Source organism: Sminthopsis crassicaudata, chromosome 3 (assembly GCF_048593235.1).
Source record: "Sminthopsis crassicaudata isolate SCR6 chromosome 3, ASM4859323v1, whole genome shotgun sequence".
Classification (NCBI taxonomy): domain Eukaryota; kingdom Metazoa; phylum Chordata; class Mammalia; order Dasyuromorphia; family Dasyuridae; genus Sminthopsis; species Sminthopsis crassicaudata.
Window position 1 is genome coordinate 479136738 of NC_133619.1, and position 23226 is coordinate 479159963.

General features: G+C 32.5%; 1 protein-coding gene across 2 annotated transcripts in view; it reads left to right on the forward strand.

Moving 5' to 3' along the window:
• LNX2 (ligand of numb-protein X 2) overlaps positions 1–23226 on the forward strand; it is an 86852-nt gene that overhangs the window by 53355 nt on the left and 10271 nt on the right. For both annotated transcript variants that reach the window (XM_074303584.1, XM_074303585.1), the window contains 6 exons: positions 518–1001; positions 4299–4540; positions 5899–6098; positions 12967–13335; positions 16206–16346; positions 22023–22200. In XM_074303584.1, the coding sequence (XP_074159685.1) occupies positions 601–1001; positions 4299–4540; positions 5899–6098; positions 12967–13335; positions 16206–16346; positions 22023–22200 (1531 nt within the window). In that variant the 5' untranslated portion in view covers positions 518–600. The remainder of the gene's footprint in view (positions 1–517; positions 1002–4298; positions 4541–5898; positions 6099–12966; positions 13336–16205; positions 16347–22022; positions 22201–23226) is intronic.

The following is a 23226-nucleotide window of genomic DNA, read 5'->3' on the forward strand; positions in this document are numbered from 1 at the left end:
AGATCTTACTGGAGGATGAGTTCCTGAGGCATGATAGAAAAGTTGAGAATTTCCAAAGGAGTATAACTAGGTGACAAATGAGAAGCCTGAGTTGATCTCCTTAAATGGAGACTTGGAGTTCATGGTCTTACTTCCCAATCAGAAAGACAAGGATATTGATACAGTGGAGTAAATCTAGTTTTTGTTACACAGGTAGACTGGTTATTTTTGTAATTACTATTAAGTAGCATGGGGGAGGGGGTGTTCAGGCAGTAAAACCAATTACTTTTATACCTGATATAGTATATCTTTGCTTTGACACCACCCTTCTTCTTGTCAAAGAAAAGTAGGCAATGCAACATCCATTTTGGATGCTAGTTTAGAGTAAGTGAAATATGTTACTCTTTCTTGACCTTTTTGCTTTAAACTGCAATTACTGTCTTGGTTTCTTTCCTAAGTAAGAATTTAGTGGTGTTAATTTGTTGTATTACTTATTATAATCAATTAATATGCTTTTTTTAATTTTGTTTTTATATAGAAAAACGGACCACTGAAAGAAAACAAAATCTTAAATATAAGCCTGGCTTATGAAAAAACAAAGATTGCACCATTTGGCTTAGAATGGGTACTACCAATGATGAAATTGCTTCTATGGAACAGAACTCTTCCTTAAATCCTTTGTGTTTTGAATGTGGTCAGCAACATTGGACCAGAGAAAATCATTTATATAATTATCAGAATGAAGTGGATGATGATCTGGTCTGTCATATTTGCCTTCAGCCCCTGTTACAACCATTAGATACCCCTTGTGGACACACATTCTGCTACAAGTGCCTAAGGAACTTTTTACAGGAGAAAGATTTCTGTCCATTGGATCGGAAAAGACTCCATTTTAAGCTGTGTAAGAAATCCAGTATTCTGGTTCATAAGCTTTTAGATAAACTATTAGTTCTATGTCCCTTTTCTTCAGTATGCCAAGATGTAATGCAGCGTTGTGACCTAGAGGCACATCTTAAAAACAGGTAAGTAGTAATTTATGGAAATTAGTAGTTTTGCTTATTGGATATTTACAGGGGATTATAATTTAATTCATGTCATTTCTTTCATATATTTTGTTTTAGCTCATTTAGAAGTTTCATCTCTAGTTCTTTATCATTTGTTACATTTCTTAAAAATTTAATTATTTTAACTTTCATCTTGGAGATTGTTGATTGAAGAATGGGAGAAATTATTATTATCCTCAGTAATATACCATGTTATCCTGTTTTATGTTATAATATCCCATTGCTGTGTTATTGTGGAATGAACACTTAACCTTGCAATTAGAAGACTTGGGCTCATAGAACCTCTTTTGCTTACTTAGCTGGATTTCCCTGGGTGATTTCTTATTCTATTTGAGCTTGTTTCTCCATCTCTAAAAATGGGAGAAAAGAGTAGTTGTACTGCTTATTTCATATGATTGTGGTAAGAAAACTACTTTGTAAAATTTTAAATGTTATGGAAAATTTGGGCTGTGATTTATTTGCTTTTGGGGGAATCTGGACTAATTTATTCAGTATTTAGAATGCATGGCATGAGAGCTTATTCCCCTGATGCATAATAACAACTCCTATAATTTTGGGGTACTAAAGGGTCTTGTAACCATTCTTACACAGCTGTTTTATATCAGAGGAAAGACCTGTACCAAGGCCAGCTCTCTATTTAATATTATGTTGGATATGGAAAACATTTTTATACCATAGCAATATATAATGTAACCCCATTAAAGCATGAATTCAAATTTTTAAAAAGTAGAGCTGAAAAGATCTCCCCACCATAATGCCCCCAAGTCCAGTTTAGTATAAAGTGTTGTGATACAGGAGCCACCTGCCAGTGGCTGCTGGAAATCTAACTCAGATCTGTAGAATGGATCTCCTCAGGTGACAGGATGATGATGATACAAGGAGACTGAGAGGCAGTTGCATTCTCTGACCTCTCTCCTCTTCCCTCTTGCCTCCAATTTATTTCATTCCCAATCCAAAAGGAACATCTGTGCTAATAAAGGCTGTTTTGCAACTCCTTCAAGTGTTATGAGTCACAGCTGTAGAGAATTGATCTGCCCCTTCATTTAGGCATGGTCTTTAACAATAAAGTTTTTTTTTAATTTCAGTTTTAACAATGGATAAAATTAAGATTTAAGATCTTAGTAGCTACAAAAGCAACTTGTGTTTAAAGTACCCTACCTTTGGACAAAATTACCATAGTTTTTTATGCTCTGTTTAGAATTCAAAAATAGAACACTAATATGTAATCTTACATTGTGCTTCCAAAAGTATTAGAAAAGAAACTAGTATTTATTCACTTAAATGAGGTATAGTTCTACCTTTTATCTGATCTTTCAGTAGGAAAGAGCAGCCACACAGAACCTTTATACTAGGGATAAAAAGGATCCAGTGAAAGAGTAGACTTAAAGGACAATTAACAAAATTATTGTATAAATATACATGGAATACTAGGTGACCCAATGGATAAAGTGTTGGATTGGCCATGAGGAACATTCATCTTTCTGAATTCAAATTTGTCCTTGGGTACTTTCTAGCTATATGATCCTGGACCAAATCACTTAATCCTTTCTGCTTCAGTTTTCTCATCTGTAAAATGAGATGAAGTAGAGAATGGTAAATTAGTATCTTAGCCAAAGTGGATCATAGAAAGTAATTCTTTTTCCTTCTTTAGGAAACTGGTAAAAAGAAGACCTTGGACAAAACCTTTATCTTAAGGCAGCAGTTCTTAAAGTGTGGTTCCCTAGAGCTCTAAGGGTCTCTGAGACCTTTTAGGAGATCCACAAAACTTTTCATAATAATAATAGTACTTTATTTGCCTATTAACCTCCCTTTCCCAATTTTATATAATTATATGAGGACAGGTTTCCTTCATATGCTTTAACCAAAACGAACCTGTGATAGTAGATTAAATGAAGACGTAGAAATGAAAGTCCAGCTGTCTTCCATTAAGATAGACATTTAAAAGATTTTCAGGAATATGTAAAATAGTGCTTTTAATGAATTATTTTTATTTTAGAACATATTATTTTTACTGAAATGTTATGTTTACATGTAATGAGTTCATATTTATTTTAAAATAATTAAGTATTTTTAAAATGTATCAGTTTTCTAATACATTTAAGTATTGATAGATATAATCTATATAAAGTTCTTAGGGGCCTTTCATAATATTTAGGGATTTAAAGAAGTTTGAGACTGAAATGGATGAGAATCACTCCCATCAGGGATTAGAGAGAGAGTGAAGTCAATTAGCATTTGTTAAGCATTGTCTGGCCCTGGAAGAGCCTATATTAATTCTCACAGGAAAAGGCACCCCATAAAAGCTGAGAAGGGGAGGTTCCCGGCCTGGTAGAACAATCTGGAGCAGAGCTCAGCGAGAAATAGGTAGATATGGAGGTTTTATGAGGAACTAACTCAGCACATTGGTGAGGGAAAGAGAGAGGGATCTTCTGGGCTGAGGAGTTAAAAGAAAATGATTCTCAATCTGGAGAGCCCTCAGAAAGCACAGTCGGGAAAAGTAGGGGCAGAAGAGCAATACCCAATCTTGTGTGGACTTCATAGACCTAAACCTAGAGCTAGAAGGGACCTTCAGCCATTTAGTTTAGCCCTCACTACGGATGTTCCAGAGCCAAGATGTGAATCCAGCCCCTCAGATTCCAGTCCGGGCCCTTTTTGCCAACCATGCTGCTTCTACCTCTTCATGTAGTTTGGCTCTAGTTTGCCGTGCATGAAATGTAACAACATTTCTGCTGAGACTAATTAGGATAAAACCAGCTCTATAAATCCATTTGGACAAGTTTATTGTTGGGAATGTACATGTTTGGTAGTAAGCATTATTCAGTTGTTGCTTAAGCTTATGTATCCTTATGTTTTCCATCCTAAGTTACTCTGCCTTTGCATTTTGAGATGTTAAATAAGAGCTTTGCTTAAGTGATACATATTTTGTAGACAATTTAAAGATACTTTGAGGTGCTATTTGTATGTAAATTGTTACCACTATTTGGTAGAGTATTTTGATTTCAGATATTAACGAGTTAAAATTTTGATTTATAACATTGTCTTTTTTTTTTTTTTTTTTTTTTTTTTTTAATTTTGCTGAGGCAATTGGGGTTAAATGACTTGAACAAGGTTACACAGCTAGGAAGTGTTAAGTGTCTGAGTCCAGATGAACTCAGGTCCTCCTGACTTCAGGATGGTGCTCTAACCACTGCGCCACCTAGTTGCCCCACATTGTCCATTTTTTACTTTGTTGATTCATGAATGTTTTCTCTCTAGATGTCCTGGAGCTTCCCATCGGAGAGTTGCTCTAGAGAAAAGGAAAACTAGCAAATTAAAAACTGAAATTGAGAATGAAAATGGATCCAATGTAACAGATCACCCAGGTACTTCATCACCAGACAATGCTGGGATAGGAACAGTGCCAACAGAGCGAAACTTGACATCAACGTCTCTTCCTATGTGGACAGATGAGCCTGGCCTTGACAACCCTGCATTTGAGGAAAACACAGTAGCAGACAGTATGTACAGTTTACTTTCTTAGCCTAAACAAAAAACAAACTCTAGTAATTGTTAATGGCATATTGGATTTCTAAAATTCAACAGATATTTATTTATAAAAAATTTACCTGAGAGGAACAAGTACTTTTGTGACAGGAAAATTTTTTTTGTGTGTGTCTTCTCAGAAGATTTTATTCTGGTGCCATTTCCTGCCTCTACTTTCACCTCTGCCTTCCCTTCCTTCCCTCAGTTTTGGGTTACAAACTATAGGTAGTTGCTGTTAAGAGTTTTCCCTTTTTTTATTTTTGGCATTTGACCTGGTGGATTTAACCAAGAAGTATATTTTAGCAATATATTCCATTCTAATATCTAATATGAAACATATCCCCTTGGATCAGACATCTTTCTGCCTGACATATTGCCTAATGGATAAGCTAAGCCCATATCTATTTGCATTAAATACTACTGATTTTAACAGCTGGTATTTTTAGAGAGGAAACACTGTCCCTCACCTCAAATAAAGCTTATTCCTTTTTCTCTTTTGGATGTAGCCTGGGTGCTTATTAATACCTTCATTTATGTTCTGAGTGGTTTTTTGATTTTTTTATATATACATGCACACACAGATCAACTGATTTCTTGATAGAGATTGATAATGCCTGCTTTTTTAGAATCATTTAGGTAGACTGTTAATTTCTAGGAATAGGCTTTAGGTTAATTGTGTATTGTAAAAAAATATTTTATGAGTTAATTATATTTTTAAAAATTTCATTTTTCTCCTATATCTGTACATGTCATCTAAGCCTCCCAAGGTCTAGTTCCTGTCCCATATCTTCCATTGAAGTCTCTTGAGATTATTCCTATTTTCTTTGATTATTACTCTTTCTTGATCTCTTACAACTTTTATATGCACATAGCTTAGTTCTTGATTTTGTTTTAATTTAGTCATTTTCATGTCAGCTAATCTGGTCTCTCCACAGTAGATTGAAAGCTTCTTCTTAAGAACAGAGATGAGGGATCATATCCTAGAAATAAATTGTCCCCTACATTGCCTGGCCCTGGAAGAGTCTATATTTAAAAAAATTACTATTTGTGAAAAAGGAAAATATGATAAAAATCAATATAAATTGGTTTTCCCATTCTGCATAGTAGTAATATTCTGTTTTAAAGCAAAAAAAAAAAATCACATTTTCTTTATCTTGGCATATTGGCAGAATTCTCTTTGGAGAGATCTTTTAGCAATTGGTAAGCCAATTAATATTATACTTTGTTTCTGGAAATATCTTTCTATTGTTATTTACTAACTAACTTGACTGAAAAAATGCTAAACTATAAAACACATTTTTCACCTTTTTTTTTTTTTTTTTTAATTTGCCAGCTTCACAACCACCACCTAGTTTACCAGAAGGAGAGATTACAACAATTGAAATTCATCGATCTAATCCTTACATTGAATTGGGAATTAGTATTGTAGGTGGCAATGAAACACCTTTGATCAACATTGTTATCCAAGAAGTTTATAGAGATGGCATAATTGCTAGAGATGGAAGACTCCTTGCTGGAGACCAGATACTTCAGGTATAAAATCTAATTAAGTGTTGTCTCTTTGCAATATATTGAGTGACTGGAGGCTGGAGCATTTTCCTATCCTGGCAGTGGAACAAGACTTTATATACATATACATATACACACACATATAAGCTTTATAATTTTTAGATTGAAAGCAGGTTTGTTGGGAAAGGATTTTAAAAAGAATCAATTTCACAAATAAAGAATGGGAGAGGATGAACAGGAAGTTGATTCATGAAATTGATTTTGGATATAGCGGACTATAATAGTGTTACAAATCAGCCAAAAAAATCTGATATGCTCTTAGACTGAATTAAGAGAAGTATAGAACCAAAGCAGAGATAGTAGTTCCACAGTATAATTTTGCATATGGCATTTTAGTAAGGATTTTATAGTATATACAATATCATTGATACTGTAGTGCAGGGGTTCTCAAACTACGGCCAGTGGGCCACATATGGCCTGCTGAGGAGTTTATGAGGCCCGTTGGGCTGAGGAGCGGAGACAGAGTGTGAGTTTTGTTTTTACTGTAGTCCGGCCCTCCAACAGTCTGAGGGACAGTGAACTGACCCCCTATTTAAAAAGTTTGAGGACCACTGCTGTAGTGTGTCCAGACATTATGCCATGTAAAAATGTCTTGAAGGAAATGGGAATTAAGGAGAAGAGGCATTTGGAGGTTGGGGAAATGGAAAATAATGATAGGTACTGGCAAGTATTTGAATGGCTCAGAGAGTGTGGTAGAGATGATTCCTCTTTGGATACAAATTTAACTAAAAAATATTATCTACATTTTGGTAGGATTTTCCTACTTCATCTGTTGTAATAGCTATTGTTACCTAAATTGTAATTATATTCACGATCCTTTTTCTTATGTGTGTCATGAATAACTGCATCATGAAATGATTATGTTTTCCATAAATTGGGTCCTATGGACTTTACCTAAGTAATGAAAACTATATATATACACACACAATAAAAAGCAATATATATATTATTCTATTCCTAATCTTTATTGTTGTGTTTATGTTTATCTCTTATTTCCTATCCCTGCTAACTCTTCTATTGTAGTTCTAGTCCTTAATTTGTCTTACTAATACTTCACCTTCCCCATCCACCCACCCATGAATCTCCCTCCCTTATCTTCTAACCCATCTCTCTTTATCTCATTTCCATTAATCTACAGACCTTATCCATTCCCTTTAATCTAAATACCCTTTCTATTTCCTATTTAACCTATTCCCACAGTGAGTGGGTTTTCTGGACTACCACTGCTCCAAAACAAACTTTTTTATCGTGAATTATAGGAGAGTAGGGGGAAGTTCCTTACATTGGTTCTTAAGATGATTGAGATGTAGCTGAATAAACTGTACTGTGTGAATTAATGGAATACCATTGCATTCAAATTATTATGAGAGACAATTTAAGAGAATGGGGATTGTGTTAACCAAAAGTAGAATGAAGTGAGAACAAGTTATGCTAGGATAGTAGCATTGTAAAGAAAACAACTTTAAAAGATTTAAGGACTTTGATTAATGCAGTGACCAGCCAAGCTTCCAAATAACCTATAAGGAACCTATATGGTCTACCTCTTTATAGGGAGATGATGGATGAGATACAGAGACTTTCATTTTTGGACATGGCCACTGTGTGGATTTATCTTTCTTGACTATATTTATTTGTTGGCTTTTGGTTTTTTTTTTTTAAAGATCTTTATCTCATTCTTTCAGTTTTTAATTGGAAAAAGAGAACAAAAACCAAAGAAATTACCAGTAGTGATGCGAGACAGGGGAAGGGGGCGGGAAATCTTAACATCTTTAACATGAAATGGAGATTCATGGTTTCATATGCATTGTTTTTACATGTTCTGTGTATGAGAAACTGCTTTCCCCGCCTCCAAAAAAGAAAAATTTGACTGGTAGGGAAGAGATAGCTGTCACCAATAATTTGAGGACTATATAGCTCTCTTAGAATAATTGGAGGACTATATAGTCTTCAAGAAAGATAAGAGGAAGAAAGGAAATAATCATTTACTAAGTGATTACTTTATATGGCAGACATTATATGTGCTAAGTACTTACTCATTTAACCCTCACAACAACCCCAGAAGGTAGGTGTTATTATTAATCCCATTTTACAATTGAGGAAACTGAAGGAATCTGAGGTAAAGTGACTTATCTCAATCATGCAGCTCATAAGTGTCCGAGGCTGAATTTGAACCTTCAGGCTTCCTCATTCCAAGTCAAGCCCTAGATCCACTGTGCTACCACATTTCTTCTTCAATTTTTATTGTGATTTTACTTTCTTCATTACAGGAGATTAAGTCGCTGTGAATTTGTCTAGTGCTTGAGAGAATTTCTGATGTAGCACTTGATTCTTCCCCTATGTGACTGCCTCCTTTATCTATTTCTTCTGAATCAAGAGGGGGAACAAATAAATTATTGTAAAAGTTTGGGAGAAAAGCAACAATTTTTGTTTTTGTTTTTCCAGGGGATTGATACTGAGAGGACAAGATGCTAAGATGCTGCTTCTTTGTCCATAATAAGACTTAAAGCTATTTAGAATAAAATAGAGACATTAGTTGGAATATACAAGGCAAGGAACACTGAGAGGGAGAAATCTACCAGTCAACAGTGTAAAAAAAACAACAACAAAAAAAAACTGTTCAAATTCTGTTCTTCTATTTACTATTTCAGTGATCTCTTTCTGTCAATTGAGAGGTTGAACTAGATTGCTATGGACCTATGTCCTTTGAAGTTCCTCTCATATTTAGATTCTTTGATCCTGTAATGTAGTATTTTTTAAAAGCATGCTCTACAATCTGGTCCTAAAAAACTTGGAGCTAAGGAAGGAAATTATTAGCTTTTCTAATTGAAAATTTAAACATGGTAAATTTCCAGATTATTTTGTTCCATTCTGAATATTTTGAACTTTGAGGTATGTGTTGATATGTGGTGAATTGGGTGGGTAGGTATGCACATGTATGCAGGCATGTATCATGATTTGACATAGGTTAATAATGTCTTTGGCAAAGAATGATTAATGAATTAATCTAAATCTTGTTCACCTCTATTCTAAAGATAATCATTTATCTTTAGGAAGCCATTAAAATGATTCATTATGTGACGTTTATTTAATTTTAATTGATGTAGTCTTTTTAGTAACTACAGATCTAAAAGTCTTTAATATGTTTATGAAAATTCAAATAAATCATCCTTCATTTAATAAATATTACTGTCTAGGGAAGGACTAGATCACACGAATAAATGATATCTAATGAGAAGAGATAAATAGGATCCCTAATTAGTGGATTGACTTAATAGATTTTTTTTCCTTTAATGGATATTAAAATTAAACTTGAATTTTAGCTTGTATGTCTTCTCCCTTAAGTGGAACAAGTCCCCTGCCTTTAAGATCCAACTGAAGTTTTAAAAAGGACTTTTTGTTATTTAATAGAAACTGTTAAAATTTGACTTTGGGTGAACAGTTAACAAAATACTGAGCCCTTTGGTAGGTACTTGTGAGATGTTGAGGCTAAAAAAAAAAAAAAAATACTTTTGTTGCTGAATTTGAAAAATAGCAGAATCAATTCTTACTTGGCTGAGGGTTTTTTAATTGTTTTTGTAAAGTCAGAACAGATGGTCCTTATGGTTCTGAACAAATTCCTAAGTAGTTCTTTTCCTCAATTCAGTCAGGCCACAAAGCTACTAATAAGCTGATTTCCAGATGTGATTTTAATATGTATATGTGTATGTGTATAATCTACCTAGTAGAATCTTCTGCTTTTTTGCATTTGGAAAAATATGACTTGGTTCAGTTAGCCATTTTATTTAACAAAACAGTAACATAAATGAAAAAGCAAAGGGAAATAAATTACCCAGGCAGTTTCATTGTATATGCTTTCTGTGGAATTTCATATATTTTACATGAAGAAACTGGGTCAAAAATTAGGGAAAGCTCTCTAGAATGAAATTCTGATGACATTAAGGAAAACAATACAGATGAGGTTCTAGAAAAAAGGAAAACTGTTCAAACCAGCCTGATTTATATAGAAATTAAAAAAAAAAAAACATACAAAATGCAAGTTAGGGCAGGTAATAGATGATTTTGTGTGTGAAACAGAAGAATAGTATCAGGAGTACTAAATCTTAAAGGGAGCTAAGGTTTATGAAGGAAAGCTGAGGAAACAAAAAAAATTTGGTTCTTTTTATTTGTTGAAGGAAAGACAAGGATCAAAGAAGGGATAGGACCTTTGGTCAGGGTGGATTGAAATCATTTTTTTTCTTCCATAATTTTTTTTATCTTTCTCCTTGATTTTTAAATAATATTTTGTTTTGCTAGTTTCTTATGCATTCAGTACATAATATTGTATATTTTTTACCTGATTTTATTCTTATCTTACTAATACTCTAGTAAGTATTGATTAAACTCCATGTATTATCAAAATTTGCCCACCCTTCCTATAATTACTGGAATAATATTTTGTATTCAGTGCAGATAATTAAGTGTTTGAATGGATATAAATGGATAGCTAGATGATGCAGTATATAAAGCACTCATCTTTCTGGGTTCAAATCGGCCTCAGACACTTCGTAGTTGTGGGACCCTGGATAAGATATACTTGTTTATCTTAGTTTCCTCATCTGTAAAATAAACAGAGGAAGGAAATAGCAAACCCCTCTCATTTTTTTAACCAAGAAATTTCCAAATGGGGTCATAAAGAGGCAGGCAAGGCTGAAAAACAACTGAACAGCAACATGATCAGAATCTAGTATTTTGGAGATTGTGTGAGTTGGTTAATCAGAAGTGATTTAGTAAAGAATATGAAGACTCAAATTAGATTCCAAGGATTATATCCCCATAAAGTGGTAGATAATACAACCATAATATTTTAGAATTCAAATGGACCTTAGAAATCATCTGGTCTATTCCTTAACTTTATTAATGAGTACTAAAATAAGTAAACCAAGAAACTATTGCTCCTCAATCATTTGGCCTAAGGTCATTTGGCACAGTATCTGTTCTTATCAGGTAATATCTGATATGTTGTCCTATAAATTAAATGGATTTTTACTATAGAGGAAAAAACCTGTAGAGGAGCTAGATTATTCAGTGGATAGAGCATTGGCCTGAAGTTGGGAAGACCTGAATTCAAAATCTGGTCAAAGACACTATTCTGACAAGTTACTTAACCTATTTGTTTTAATCCAGTAGAAGAGAAAATGGTAAACTATTCCAGTATCTTTGTCAAGAAAACCCCATCCTGGATGACAAGGAGTTAGATATAACTGAGTGATTAAACAGCAATAAAACTTAAGACCTCAGAGAGTTAGGCTTACAAATTCATTTAGTAACTGATTAGTGACTGATATAGCACCAGAATAAAGTTCCCTTGATTTCTGCCATTGGTAGAGGGATGTCTGTGTGTGTATGCACGCGTGCATCATTATACCAAAGTGCAAAATCATTCCAATCTAGCTGTGATTAATTAGCAATAAATAAGAATTTATCATTAAAATATAATTTTAAGAATAAGCCTGATAATATGTTTTGTCCTGTTTTCTGTTCTTTAATTCCTTAATTTTAATCCTTTATATTTATAACTTAGATATTTAAATTTTTAGCTTAAAATTAGTTTTTCCTTAACAGTGTTCTTGTAAAGCAGAAATTCTTTTGTAGATTAAATTAGCATGCTAGTGGCAAAGCTGGAATAAAGTTGTTTTTTTTTTTTTGTTGTTGTTGTTTGTTGGTTTTTGTTTTTGCTGAGGAATTTGGGGTTAAGTGACTTGCCCAAGTGACTTGTCACACAGTCAGGAAGTGTTAAGTGTCTGAGGCCAGATTTGAATTCCTGTCCTCCTGACTTCAGGGCTGATACTCTATCTACTGAGCCACCTAGTTGCCCCAGGAATAAAGTTCTTAAATATTTAGGATAATAATCTGTGATCCTTTGGCCTAAGGGTAGTATATGTCATTCTCATCATGGTAACATTTATGTTTATAAATATACGTATATATTCATAAATGTATGTCTTCATGCATAGATGTTAGATATAAATTATTAATTATTCACAAGTAACATGTGAAAACTTGCAGTATGTCACCTACATTTTATTATCCTATCTAGTTGACAGAGTAGAGTGAAAATAAAAAGTATTAAATGAAATACTTTTAATTCTAGTTGGGAAATAAAACTTTTATACATAAATTTTATATATCTAAAAGAAATAGTTCAGAGGAATGGAGATTTGGTAAGTTGAGAAGAATATATCTGAGAAGAAAGGCAAGTCATGATCTAATTTTAGATAATTACTTTGGAGATCACAGAAATACATAAAATGATAGTTGTATTCTAATCCTTCAATATTCAAATGTAATGTGAAACAATGGTGGCATTTTAATATTTTAAGCATCAGGTAGCTTTATGGGAAATGAGAAGAGGGTATTTAGGGGATTTTTTTTGGTGTTTTTTTTTTTTAAGCTTTTTTTTCTATGCATGATCATCTCATGGGCTTTAGAAAAGCTTTTGGACATATGACGTATTCAGAAAATTTATGATTTCAGTGTTTCATTGAATTTAGGAAACATATTGATAGAGATCTTTTAATTCTTAGCTCAATTAAAGATGTTTTAGCTGTATATACACTCATATACCCTGTCTATCCTTATTTATATTTTATTAGCTTATTTTTGACTCGTTGTAGTAAGTCAACTTTAAAAAAAAAATCTCTAATGTATTCTCTCTGAGAGATTATCTTTGTGACAATTGACTCTTAAAATATATTTCAATATACTCTTTTGAAAATACTGTAAAAATATTCATGCTGATTACTAGATGAAAATGTTAATGAGCGTTTGGGTTGTAATCTTTATTTTTTTTTAGGTCAACAACTTTGACATCAGCAATGTGTCTCATAATTATGCCAGAGCTGTTCTTTCCCAGCCTTGCAGTGTGCTGCACCTTACTGTGCTTCGGGAGAGGCGTTTTGGCAGTCGAACCTATAACCATTCTGATAATAATTCCTTACGAGAAGAGAGCTTCCATGTGATCCTTCATAAGCGGGATTCTAATGAACAGCTTGGAATTAAATTAGTACGAAGAACAGATGAGCCAGGAGTTTTTATTCTTGATCTTTTGGAAGGAGGACTGGCAGCCCAGGATGGCAGACTCAGTAGCAATGACAGAGTACTTGCCATCAATGGACATGACCTGAAACATGGAACACCTGAGCTTGCTGCTCAGATTATCCAGGTAAATTTCTTTTGATACTAACTTTTACTTGTTATGGAAAAGGAACTTTATTACCCTCAACTGGCAATATTCATTAATGAAGAGTCATATCATACTTTTTTTTATATCACCTGACTTCATTCTTGATGGCATTTTTTTGTTTTCTTGTTAAAAATTAGTCCTAAAGTGCTTGTAGATTGACTGCTTCTTCTGGTTTGATTATAAACTGAAAGGATAGGAAATGCTATTCATAAATACATTAACTAAATGTAATTTGTTAATATTAAAAAACCCAAAGTACATGATGTGCATAGAGAGCTAAACTTCCAATAGAGCAGATCTGAGTTCAAATTCCTGTTCTATTAGCCTATAGTGGCAGATTCTTGAGTAGTTGTTAGTCATGTTGAATTTCAGCATGAGGACAAGTTGAGGAGTAGTGAAAGGCTAAACTCAGTATAATCATTGAAGTACACAACATTCTCACTCTATCCTTAACCTTTTGTAGGGTTAAGTTATTGGTTTTAGTTTTGGTGGTTTTTTTGTTTTTGTTTTTTTTACCAAACCTGTAACTTCAGTAATGTAGGAAACTTCTGATAAGAAATTAATGATGGGATTTTTCTGCAATTAATAGTCCTAGAGAGTTATCAGGACCCTAAATGCTAAATGACCTGCTCCCAGTCACAGAGCCAACATATAGTACAGGGCAGTAGTAACTCAGAGAATGACACTCTAGTCACTAGTACAGTGCTGCTTTCAATTCAGTTCAATTCAGTAAATAGTTATTACATGTCTAGTATGTGTCCTGAGATTACCTTGCATCTCTGGATTCATTAAAAATGAGCACACATTTATCAAGTATGCAACCTAATGTTATTGGTTCCAAGAAAATAACCTTAGCAAACAACTAAATGACAACAGTTTTTGTAGATTCAGTGTTGTAAATGAAAGACATATTAGGGTTTAGTAATGCCATGTGGAATGTACTTGAAATGGAAAGATTGGAATGATTAAATACAAACATTTCATGATTAAATGAAGGAAAAATCTTCAGCGTAAGTAGGTAGACCAGTGTGTAGAAGAATTATCAAAGAACAATTACTGATAGTGTTTGCAGACTAACCTCTGAGGAAGATATTACTACTATTGAGGAATTCCTTAATCCAGAATGATCCTTTGGGGGAGTAAATGCCTTCTACTTTGATCAGTAAATCAAGAAACTAGGCTAGAAGATTTAAAAAAAAAAAAAACATTAATTAGTATCAGTCGAAAGATGGATGTCTACATTAAGGAACAAAGGGAAATACACAGAAATCTAGAGTTTTATATAACTTTATGATGACCTTTCTAGCTATAGAAGGAAGAGGCTGCTTTCCTCATTTAGGAGTTTGAATTATAGGGACAGATTTTTTAGTCATTTCTCAGGAGTTGCAGAGATCAGGTTTGTTCCAGTGATGATGTTTTCTCTGTGTTTAATCTCATCAGACCATCTTGGTGAAATAGGATACCTCTAAGATAGTAAGAGGTCTTTTTTGCAGTAGAATCATTGTAGGTTCATCCTATTGTTGAACAGAATACAAACTGCCTATTTCTGTTTACACAATCCTGTAGCTTTGCTTCTTTGACCTTTAAAAGCAGCTTTTTTTCTCCCTTTCTTTTCTTTATTTTTTTTCTTTTCTCTCTCTCTCTCTCTCTCTCTCTCTCTCTCTCTCTCTCTCTCTCTCTCTCTCTCTCTCTTTCTCTTTCTCTCTCTCTTTCAGCTTGCCTCCCACACACTACCCATTTTAATGTGTAAATCAAAATATGGACAGTATGCTGACATGTATGAGATTTTATATTTGCAGTGAACTGTGATTACATTTGTATTTTTAAATCATTATATATTATTTTACAAGATAATATTCTAAATCATGTAAAACTGAAACTGCCTGAGGTTGGCGATATAAAAACTGTTCTTAGTTTTAGGCAGCAACTGACAGGCTACTTTTTTTTTTTTTTCCCCAAGAGAACCCTATATTTGAAATAATTATGATAATCAAATACATTGTCTTTTGTAGACCTAAAAATATTAGATGTCAGATTGCTGAAGTAGCCATCAATCAAATATCTTTTCATTTTTTAGAATCCTGATTAATTATTTACTCCTATTCCATTTAAATGTGTTTTGTTTCATAATTCTAAAGATCAAGATTCTATATGTGTTAGGATTTTTAATATCAAGCATTGGCATCATGATGCAACACAGAAATATACAACTTCACCAAATTTTTTGGGATTGTTTAGATGACCCCATGTGTCTTTAAACTTCCATGAAACTTTGATCTAATACCTTTTCTCATGTCAGTAAACTGACCTGTTTCTTTTTTTTTTTTTTTTTAATAGCCATTGTAGCATTTAAATATTTTAGGACAGAAGACATCATTAAAGATTTTAATTGTGAGTGTTCAGAGAAATTGCTTCTTGAATCTCAGTCTTTACTAGAAAAAAAAATACAAAAAGGTTACCTGAGTATGAAAAGGAAGGATAATCATATTTCTTTGTCTTAGTAAGACAATTTGGAGTTTAGGGATGGGGGCAATTCATGAACTGATAAAAAAGATACATCTGGAAGAGAAATAAAAATTTCTGACATAAAACTTATTTTAACAATACACACATATACACATGTCAATCTGGGGACTTGAAAAATATTAGCAGATAGTTATCTTTTTTCTCTTCTCATTGTTCCTCTAAGTCATTGCCCAAATGGGCTCAGGCCCTGCTGCAATAATATGGTCAGTTAGATTAAGAATTCCAATAAGATGCAAAATAGTGGAAAACAGTGACTCTAGTTGAATAATTCTTAAATTGGAAGATACTATTAATGATTGACTGCAATTGTGTGTTTTCCTCAGGCTAGTGGAGAGAGAGTGAATTTAACAATTTCGAGACCAGGGAAACCACAGACCAACAGTACTAACAGGGAACCAGGAACTCATAATAGCAGCCAGCACCAGGCACAGCAGCTGTATCATAGCAGACCTAGCTCACATAAGGTAAGAACTTTTCTTTGTGTTTTAAAAGACCTAAGAACATAGTGACCATTATTAATACTGTTAAAATTATCTCATGAATTAATTCTACATCCAATTTATTTCCCTTTTTAAAACATATAATTAATTCTCTGTTCTTTTCTTTTTATTTAGCCATACTATTTTGAATACTTTCAAAGATCCAATCAGTTTTTGTGGTAGAAGGAATGTCAGTCAGTAAACATTTATGAAGTGTATACTTATGTGTCAAGTACTAGACTAAGTGCTATAGTTACAAAAAGAGGCCAAAAATAGTAGCTTCCCTCACAGAGTTCACATTCTAAATTTGTTCCAGCTTTAATTCCAAAATTCAGAAAACAGAAGGTTTCATCAAATACTTTATTTTCTATTACCTCAAATTGTTCCTTAGTTAATTTCAATCAAATTATGAAAGTAGTTAACCAGGTTGAAGGTTCATTCATTTATATCAAAATAAAAGTGAAATATCAGCTTCTTAAAGATCTCTCCTTTTAGTAAAACTTCAACTACATTTAAAATTAAAATATTTATTCATATACTTTAAAACTCATAATTAACTTCCAAAGTGCTGTTGTAATTTATGTGTATCTGTGTTTCACACATGTATCTCTTCCCCATCCCTCAAAAAAAAGAAACTTAGTAGCAATATCTGGCTTTTCTATCAAGCAATGCTTTTACTAACTTTCTGCCCTATTGTGCAGTGTAATTTGACTTTGTACTATGTTATCTGATTCATTACTTAGGAGAACTTTAGGTGCTCTACTTATTTCAATACTGGACCAAAAAGACTATTGATGCAATAGAAATCTAAATTTTTTCTAGTATAATTATGGTTATATGAAATGAGAAATTGTTTAAAATGGGATTTGGATCATTTGTAGCATTTCCTAAAACCTTTGTATATTAAAAATTGAGTTAGAATGGTGTCAATTTTTTTTGTTTTAATTTTTACAATAATTTTAAATAATTTTAATGTATTTAATATATAATTTCAAATAATTTTAAAGCTGTAACATCATGGAAAAATGTTTGACCCTATGAGAAAGAGCACATCAAAAAAATTCCTCATTCACATCATGGTGTATTCTGCCAGTTATATATTCTCTCTACATTTGATTCTCCCACTTAACTCTTGCAAAAAATAAGTCCAGTTATTTAGTCCACTCATTCCAAGTAATGCATATATTGAGAATTATGTTCATACTGCACAGAGAACTTTAGTTTCATTAATAGTCTTACTGGCCCTTGTTAGAAACAAATGTTGTAAAAGACATATCCTATATATATCCAGATTTTTCACAGAGCTTGATTGTTCAAAGAATCACATTGAAATTGCTTTTATACCTTATTTGAACAGCTTACTACTAACATACCACCTTCATTTGTCAAATATTTAATGGTCAAAATAAAAGACTGCTGTTAGCAGCCTTTTTTTTTTTTTTTTTTTTTTTTTTTAAGTCTCTTATTTAGAAAACTTTAATCAGTTATCTTTGGAACTGAAATATACTTAAACTAAATATTTAAATGATTCCTTAAATAAACTTTTGTTGGTATTAATTGAACCTCTGAAGAGTACTTTGAAGCCATTCACATATCTTTTGAGTTTCCTTTTGTCTACAGAAAAAAATTTATATAGGGAGATATCGAGTTATTTTTACTGAATTTCTAAAATTCAGAGGTCTCCTATTATAGAAAGTATTTTTCTGATTGCCTATTTGCTATTTTGCTCCTTTTTTCCCCCTTCAAATTGCCTTAAGTTATCTGGATAGGTGGTTGTGTGCCCTTAGGAAACTGGCATGTTTTCACCTCTATATCCCCAATGCCTTGGCTGCCTCATAGTTGAAGTGAATAAATGATCTTTTAATTGATTTGAATAGTTAATTCAAGTCACCTCTTTCTAAGGAATACCTGAACTGATGAATTGGTTTATTTTGGAAGTAGATGTATAAGGATGATTTAATTGTTTACACAAGAGCAGTTAGGTGCACAATGGGTGAAAGAGCCTTGGGCCTGGACTCAAGATGATTTGAATTCAAATGTGGCCTTAGACCTTTACTAATTATGTGACCCTGGACAAATAACTTATCCTGGGTTGAATTAGTTTCCTCACCTATAAAATGAGCTGTAGAAGGAAATGACAAATTGTTCCAGTATCTTTGCCCAGAAAATCCCAAATGGAGTAATAGTTAGATATGACTGAAAACAACTACAAAAGTCCCATGAACAGAATTTGTAAAAAACAAGAGTGATCAGAAAGCTCTCCTTTTGATAAAGGTTTTGACATAATGAACTCATGTTGTATTTGATATTTTACTTTTGATTAGGTTTAACCTTTATTTATTAGATGTTTGTTATTTTACTGCCCAAGAGAACCCGTCATCCCTCCCCCCCCCAAAAAAAATGGCCATTTCATTTGGAATATAGAACTTGCAAACACATAAGTAAATTCATAGTGGTTTAAAGAAGGAAATTAATAACATTAGCAATTGAGAAAAGACTTCACAGGAAATGGCATTTGAACAATCATGAAGGATTATGAGAGATAATAGGGAAGAATGAAAGAGAATGTAAATAAATAAAATTACAAATGTTATCTCAGTTTTTCCTCACAACCATCTTGGGAAGTAGGTACTATAATTGTCCCCATTTTACAGACCAAGAAACTGGATTGCATGGCTAGTAAATGTCTGTAGTCGGATTTGAACTCATGTCTTCAGAGTCCAAATTTATGTCCATTGTATCACTTAGCTGCCTCATGCTCCAGAACATTTTGGTTAACTGAAACCTGTTTTTTATTCATATTAACCTTGTGTGATTAAAAATAAAAAACCTGACTCTCAAAATGATACAAAGAAAGACTTTTGACATTACTGAAATAAGAAATTAAGCAAAAGTGGAAGAAAGGAATACAGCATCTTTAAAACTTCCTCAAAAGATTTTATTTGTGGAAGAAAAAATTCTCTGACTTAGAGGTTTGAGTTGATATCCTCAATTAGCCCATTATGACTTCTTTAAAATGTAATCTTGTGCTACATTTTTGTAATGATATTTGCAAATGAAATTTGCTATGCTTTCATAGTAATTTGCAAATTAAATAATGATATACTTAGAAAACCTCAAAGAATCAGAAAAGAAACTAATTGAAGTAACTAGTAGCTTTAGTAAAGAAGTAAGATGCAAAATTAATTCACAAACTCATTAGCATTTCTCTACAATTCTAACAAAACAGGTAAAATGTTATTAAGAGAAATTTTATTCAAAATTACTATAGACAACAAAACATTGATGTAAAACATGTATCAGCATGACCAAAAAACATTTTTATAACATCTAATAATAAAAGCTCATTTAAATAATTGAAGAGCTATTCACTGATCATTGGACTATGTCAATATAATTTTTAATTACCTAAATTAATTACAGAGTAGTGCTAGTTAAAACAATAACAAAATTCATTTGGAAGAATGAAAGCTCTAGAATATTGAGGGAAACAAGGGAAGAAATTAAAAATGATGGAGGCATAGCATTACCAGACTTTTAAATTATATTATAAGGTGGTAGGCATCAAAACTATTTAGTACTTTTAAAAAACTGAAAAATAAATTAATGAAACAGAATAGATAAGAAACAAACAACTAAAAACCATGAACAACAACAACAAACAAAAATGATTGGTAAACCCAAGAATATGAATTACTTTGGGAAAACCTCTATTTCAGCAAGAATTATTTGGAAAAAGCCAAGAACATTTAGCAGAAATCAATTTTAGACTAAACTTGTAGTACAAATAACTCAAAATAAATAACGTAATCTCAAGTGAAAGATCATGTAAAAAGAATTTTTGAGAGAACTTTAACAACTATTGCTTAGGGGAGGGGTGTGAATTATTAATTTTTGATACTTTTTTTTTCAATATTACCTTATATATTCCACTGCATCCATCCCTTTACTCTGTTGAGAGAGCTGTTGAATTATTATTATAAGAGGGTTTTCTAAAAACAATTTTTTAAGTCCACTAAAGTAACCCACATTGAAAAAGGTGTTTGTCTTCTTTTAACTCACTATTTTACACTCATGATCCTCTATATGTACAAAGAAACAAAAGTCTTTGTGACTAATCTTGATAATTATAATTTCAAAGTATTCATTTTTGATTGTTATTTTTTCCATTTACATTATAGTCTGGGATTTCACCTCCATGTCCTTTTTTGCATCATTTTATCTAAATCCACACTTCTGTATTCACAAATATATTGTTTCTTAACAACACAGTAATATTCCTTTACATTAATGTTCCACAGTTTGTTTAAGCCATTCCCCAAGAAGGCATGTTAAATATTAATACATTGATGGAGTCACAAATTGTTCTACATGCTCAATATCAATTTAGATTGTGCAAGAAAAGTATTTAATCTGAACACATACCCCTTAGTAATATTCTCCCTATAGAAAAGAGCTGAAAAGAAAATGTATGCTTAGAAATTGAAATATGGCTGAAAAAAAACCATAATATAAATGTAAGTAAAACATTATTGTGTGATAAGAAATTATGAACATGGAGAGTTTGGCAAACTTGAAAAGATTATATGAACTTTAGCCAAAAAAAGGTGTTGGGGGGGGAAGGGAGAGAATTTTTAAAAATTCAGTAGTGATTGCAGGAAAGCAAATGATAAAACCACTAAAGCTTGACTCCAAGTAACTTGATGAAACCTACCTCCTTCCACCTTTTTTATGGCTCAGAGGTAGGGGACTTACCAAGTTAGAACATGACTAAATGAAGTCACTGGATAGGATGTTTTTGCTTATTTTTTATTTTTTTTGGACCACAAGAAAGGATTCTTAGGGGGTTTCCAGAAATGACAGGTATCAAAACAAAAGACAACTTTAAAACAGAAAATAAGTTAAAAAAAATTTTTCAGCACCTTAAAAGTATTCAAGTATAAAAGTAAGTAGTACTCAAGAACTATATATAGATAAGGCAGCAAATCTACCTTGTCCTGGTGCTAAGTTCAGGAATGTGTTATTAGTACTCTTAAATACAAGTTGTGTTATAATGTCACTGAAGAGGTAACATTGTAATTAACGTCTAGAAACAAATAGTCATTATATTTCATTGTTTTTTGTCAGTGTTTTAGAAATCATAATTATATTTATCCTACCCGTGATGTCATCATGACTGTGTATATGAGAATATTCTCTTGACTGAGGAATATTTATCAAAAGTAATGTGTGGTGAGGTCAAAAATTAGAATCAAAAGAAAAAATAGGTTTTTCAGCATTTTTTTTTTAATGCACAGAACAAGAAACTAAAACTTATAAAGAAATACATATGAGCAGAAAAGCCTCAAAAGTAACATACTGAATTTATTATAAACTTAAAGAAGAAAAGCAAACTATTTTTATGTCCTATCCTCATTGTCTGCCTTATTTCCTAATTTCATTTGGAGTTTGAATTCCAAATAATTTTTTAAAACTTGTGTCTTTAAAGTACTGTATAAGTAAATTTGATCCTTATAAATACTTTCTGTCCCTTAACAGGACAAGATGGCCTTGTAAATCTTGTGCTAAAGTTATATTTAAGTATATATTGTTGATTTAATATAAGAAAAGCCTATTTTTCCCCACTTTTTTTTAATTTAGTAGATTTTTTCCTTGTTATAGGATCTCTCTCAATGTGTTACATGCCAAGAAAAGCACATTACTGTGAAGAAGGAACCACATGAATCCCTTGGAATGACAGTAGCTGGAGGCAGGGGAAGTAAGAGTGGTGAATTGCCAATTTTTGTGACCAGTGTACCACCTCATGGCTGTCTTGCAAGAGATGGCAGAATTAAACGAGGTAAAGTTTGATTTTGAGAATATGTATTTATGTATAAAACTTTAATGAAACAGATTTTTTTTTTTCTTTAAAAAAAAGGTCATTATAGGAGACTGGAAACAAAGGAAAGCAAAAGCATAAAAGATCAGGAAAGAGGGAAAGAAAAGATGGGAAAAGCACAATGAAAAGTCAAAACTGTGAGAATGAATGGGATAAAATCAGCCATAAAACTGGAGGGGTTACAGGATGGATTAGAAACCAGAGTCCAACACTATATTGTTTATAAGAAACACAATTGAATATATGAATATGAGCCATTCCCCAATTGACAAATGGTCAAAAAATATGAACAGATAATTTTCAAACAAAGAAATTAAAAACATCTCTAGTCATATGAAAAAAAATGATATAAATTATGACAGATTAGAGAACTGCAAATTAAGACAGTTTTGAGATACAATTTCACACACCTCTCAGATTGGCTAAGATGACAGGAAAAGATAATAAATATTGGAGGGGTTTGGGAAAACTGGGACACAAATGCATTATTGCTGGAGTTGTAAAATGATTCAACTATTCTGGAGAGCAATTTGGAACTTTGCCCAAAGTGTTATCAAACTGTATCCTTTGATCTAGCAGGCCACTACGGGGTCTATATTCCAAGGAATATAGGAAGGAAAAGGACCACATATGCAAAAATATTTGTAGAAGCTTTTCTTGTAGTGGCAAGGAACTGAAAATGGATTGGAATGCCCATCAGTTGGGAATGGTTAAATAAGTTATGATGTATGAATGTAATGGAATATTATTATTCTGTAAGAAATGATGAGCAAACACCCAGCGAAAGAACTCTGGGAGATGACTATGAACCCCAAATAGAATTCCCAATCCTTTTATTTTTGTTCACCTGCATTTTTTATTTCCTTCACAGGCTAATTGTATACTATTTCAAAGTCTGATTCTTTTTGTATAGCAAAATAACCATTTGGACATGTATACATATATTGTATTTAACTTATACTTTAATATATTTAACATGTATTGGCC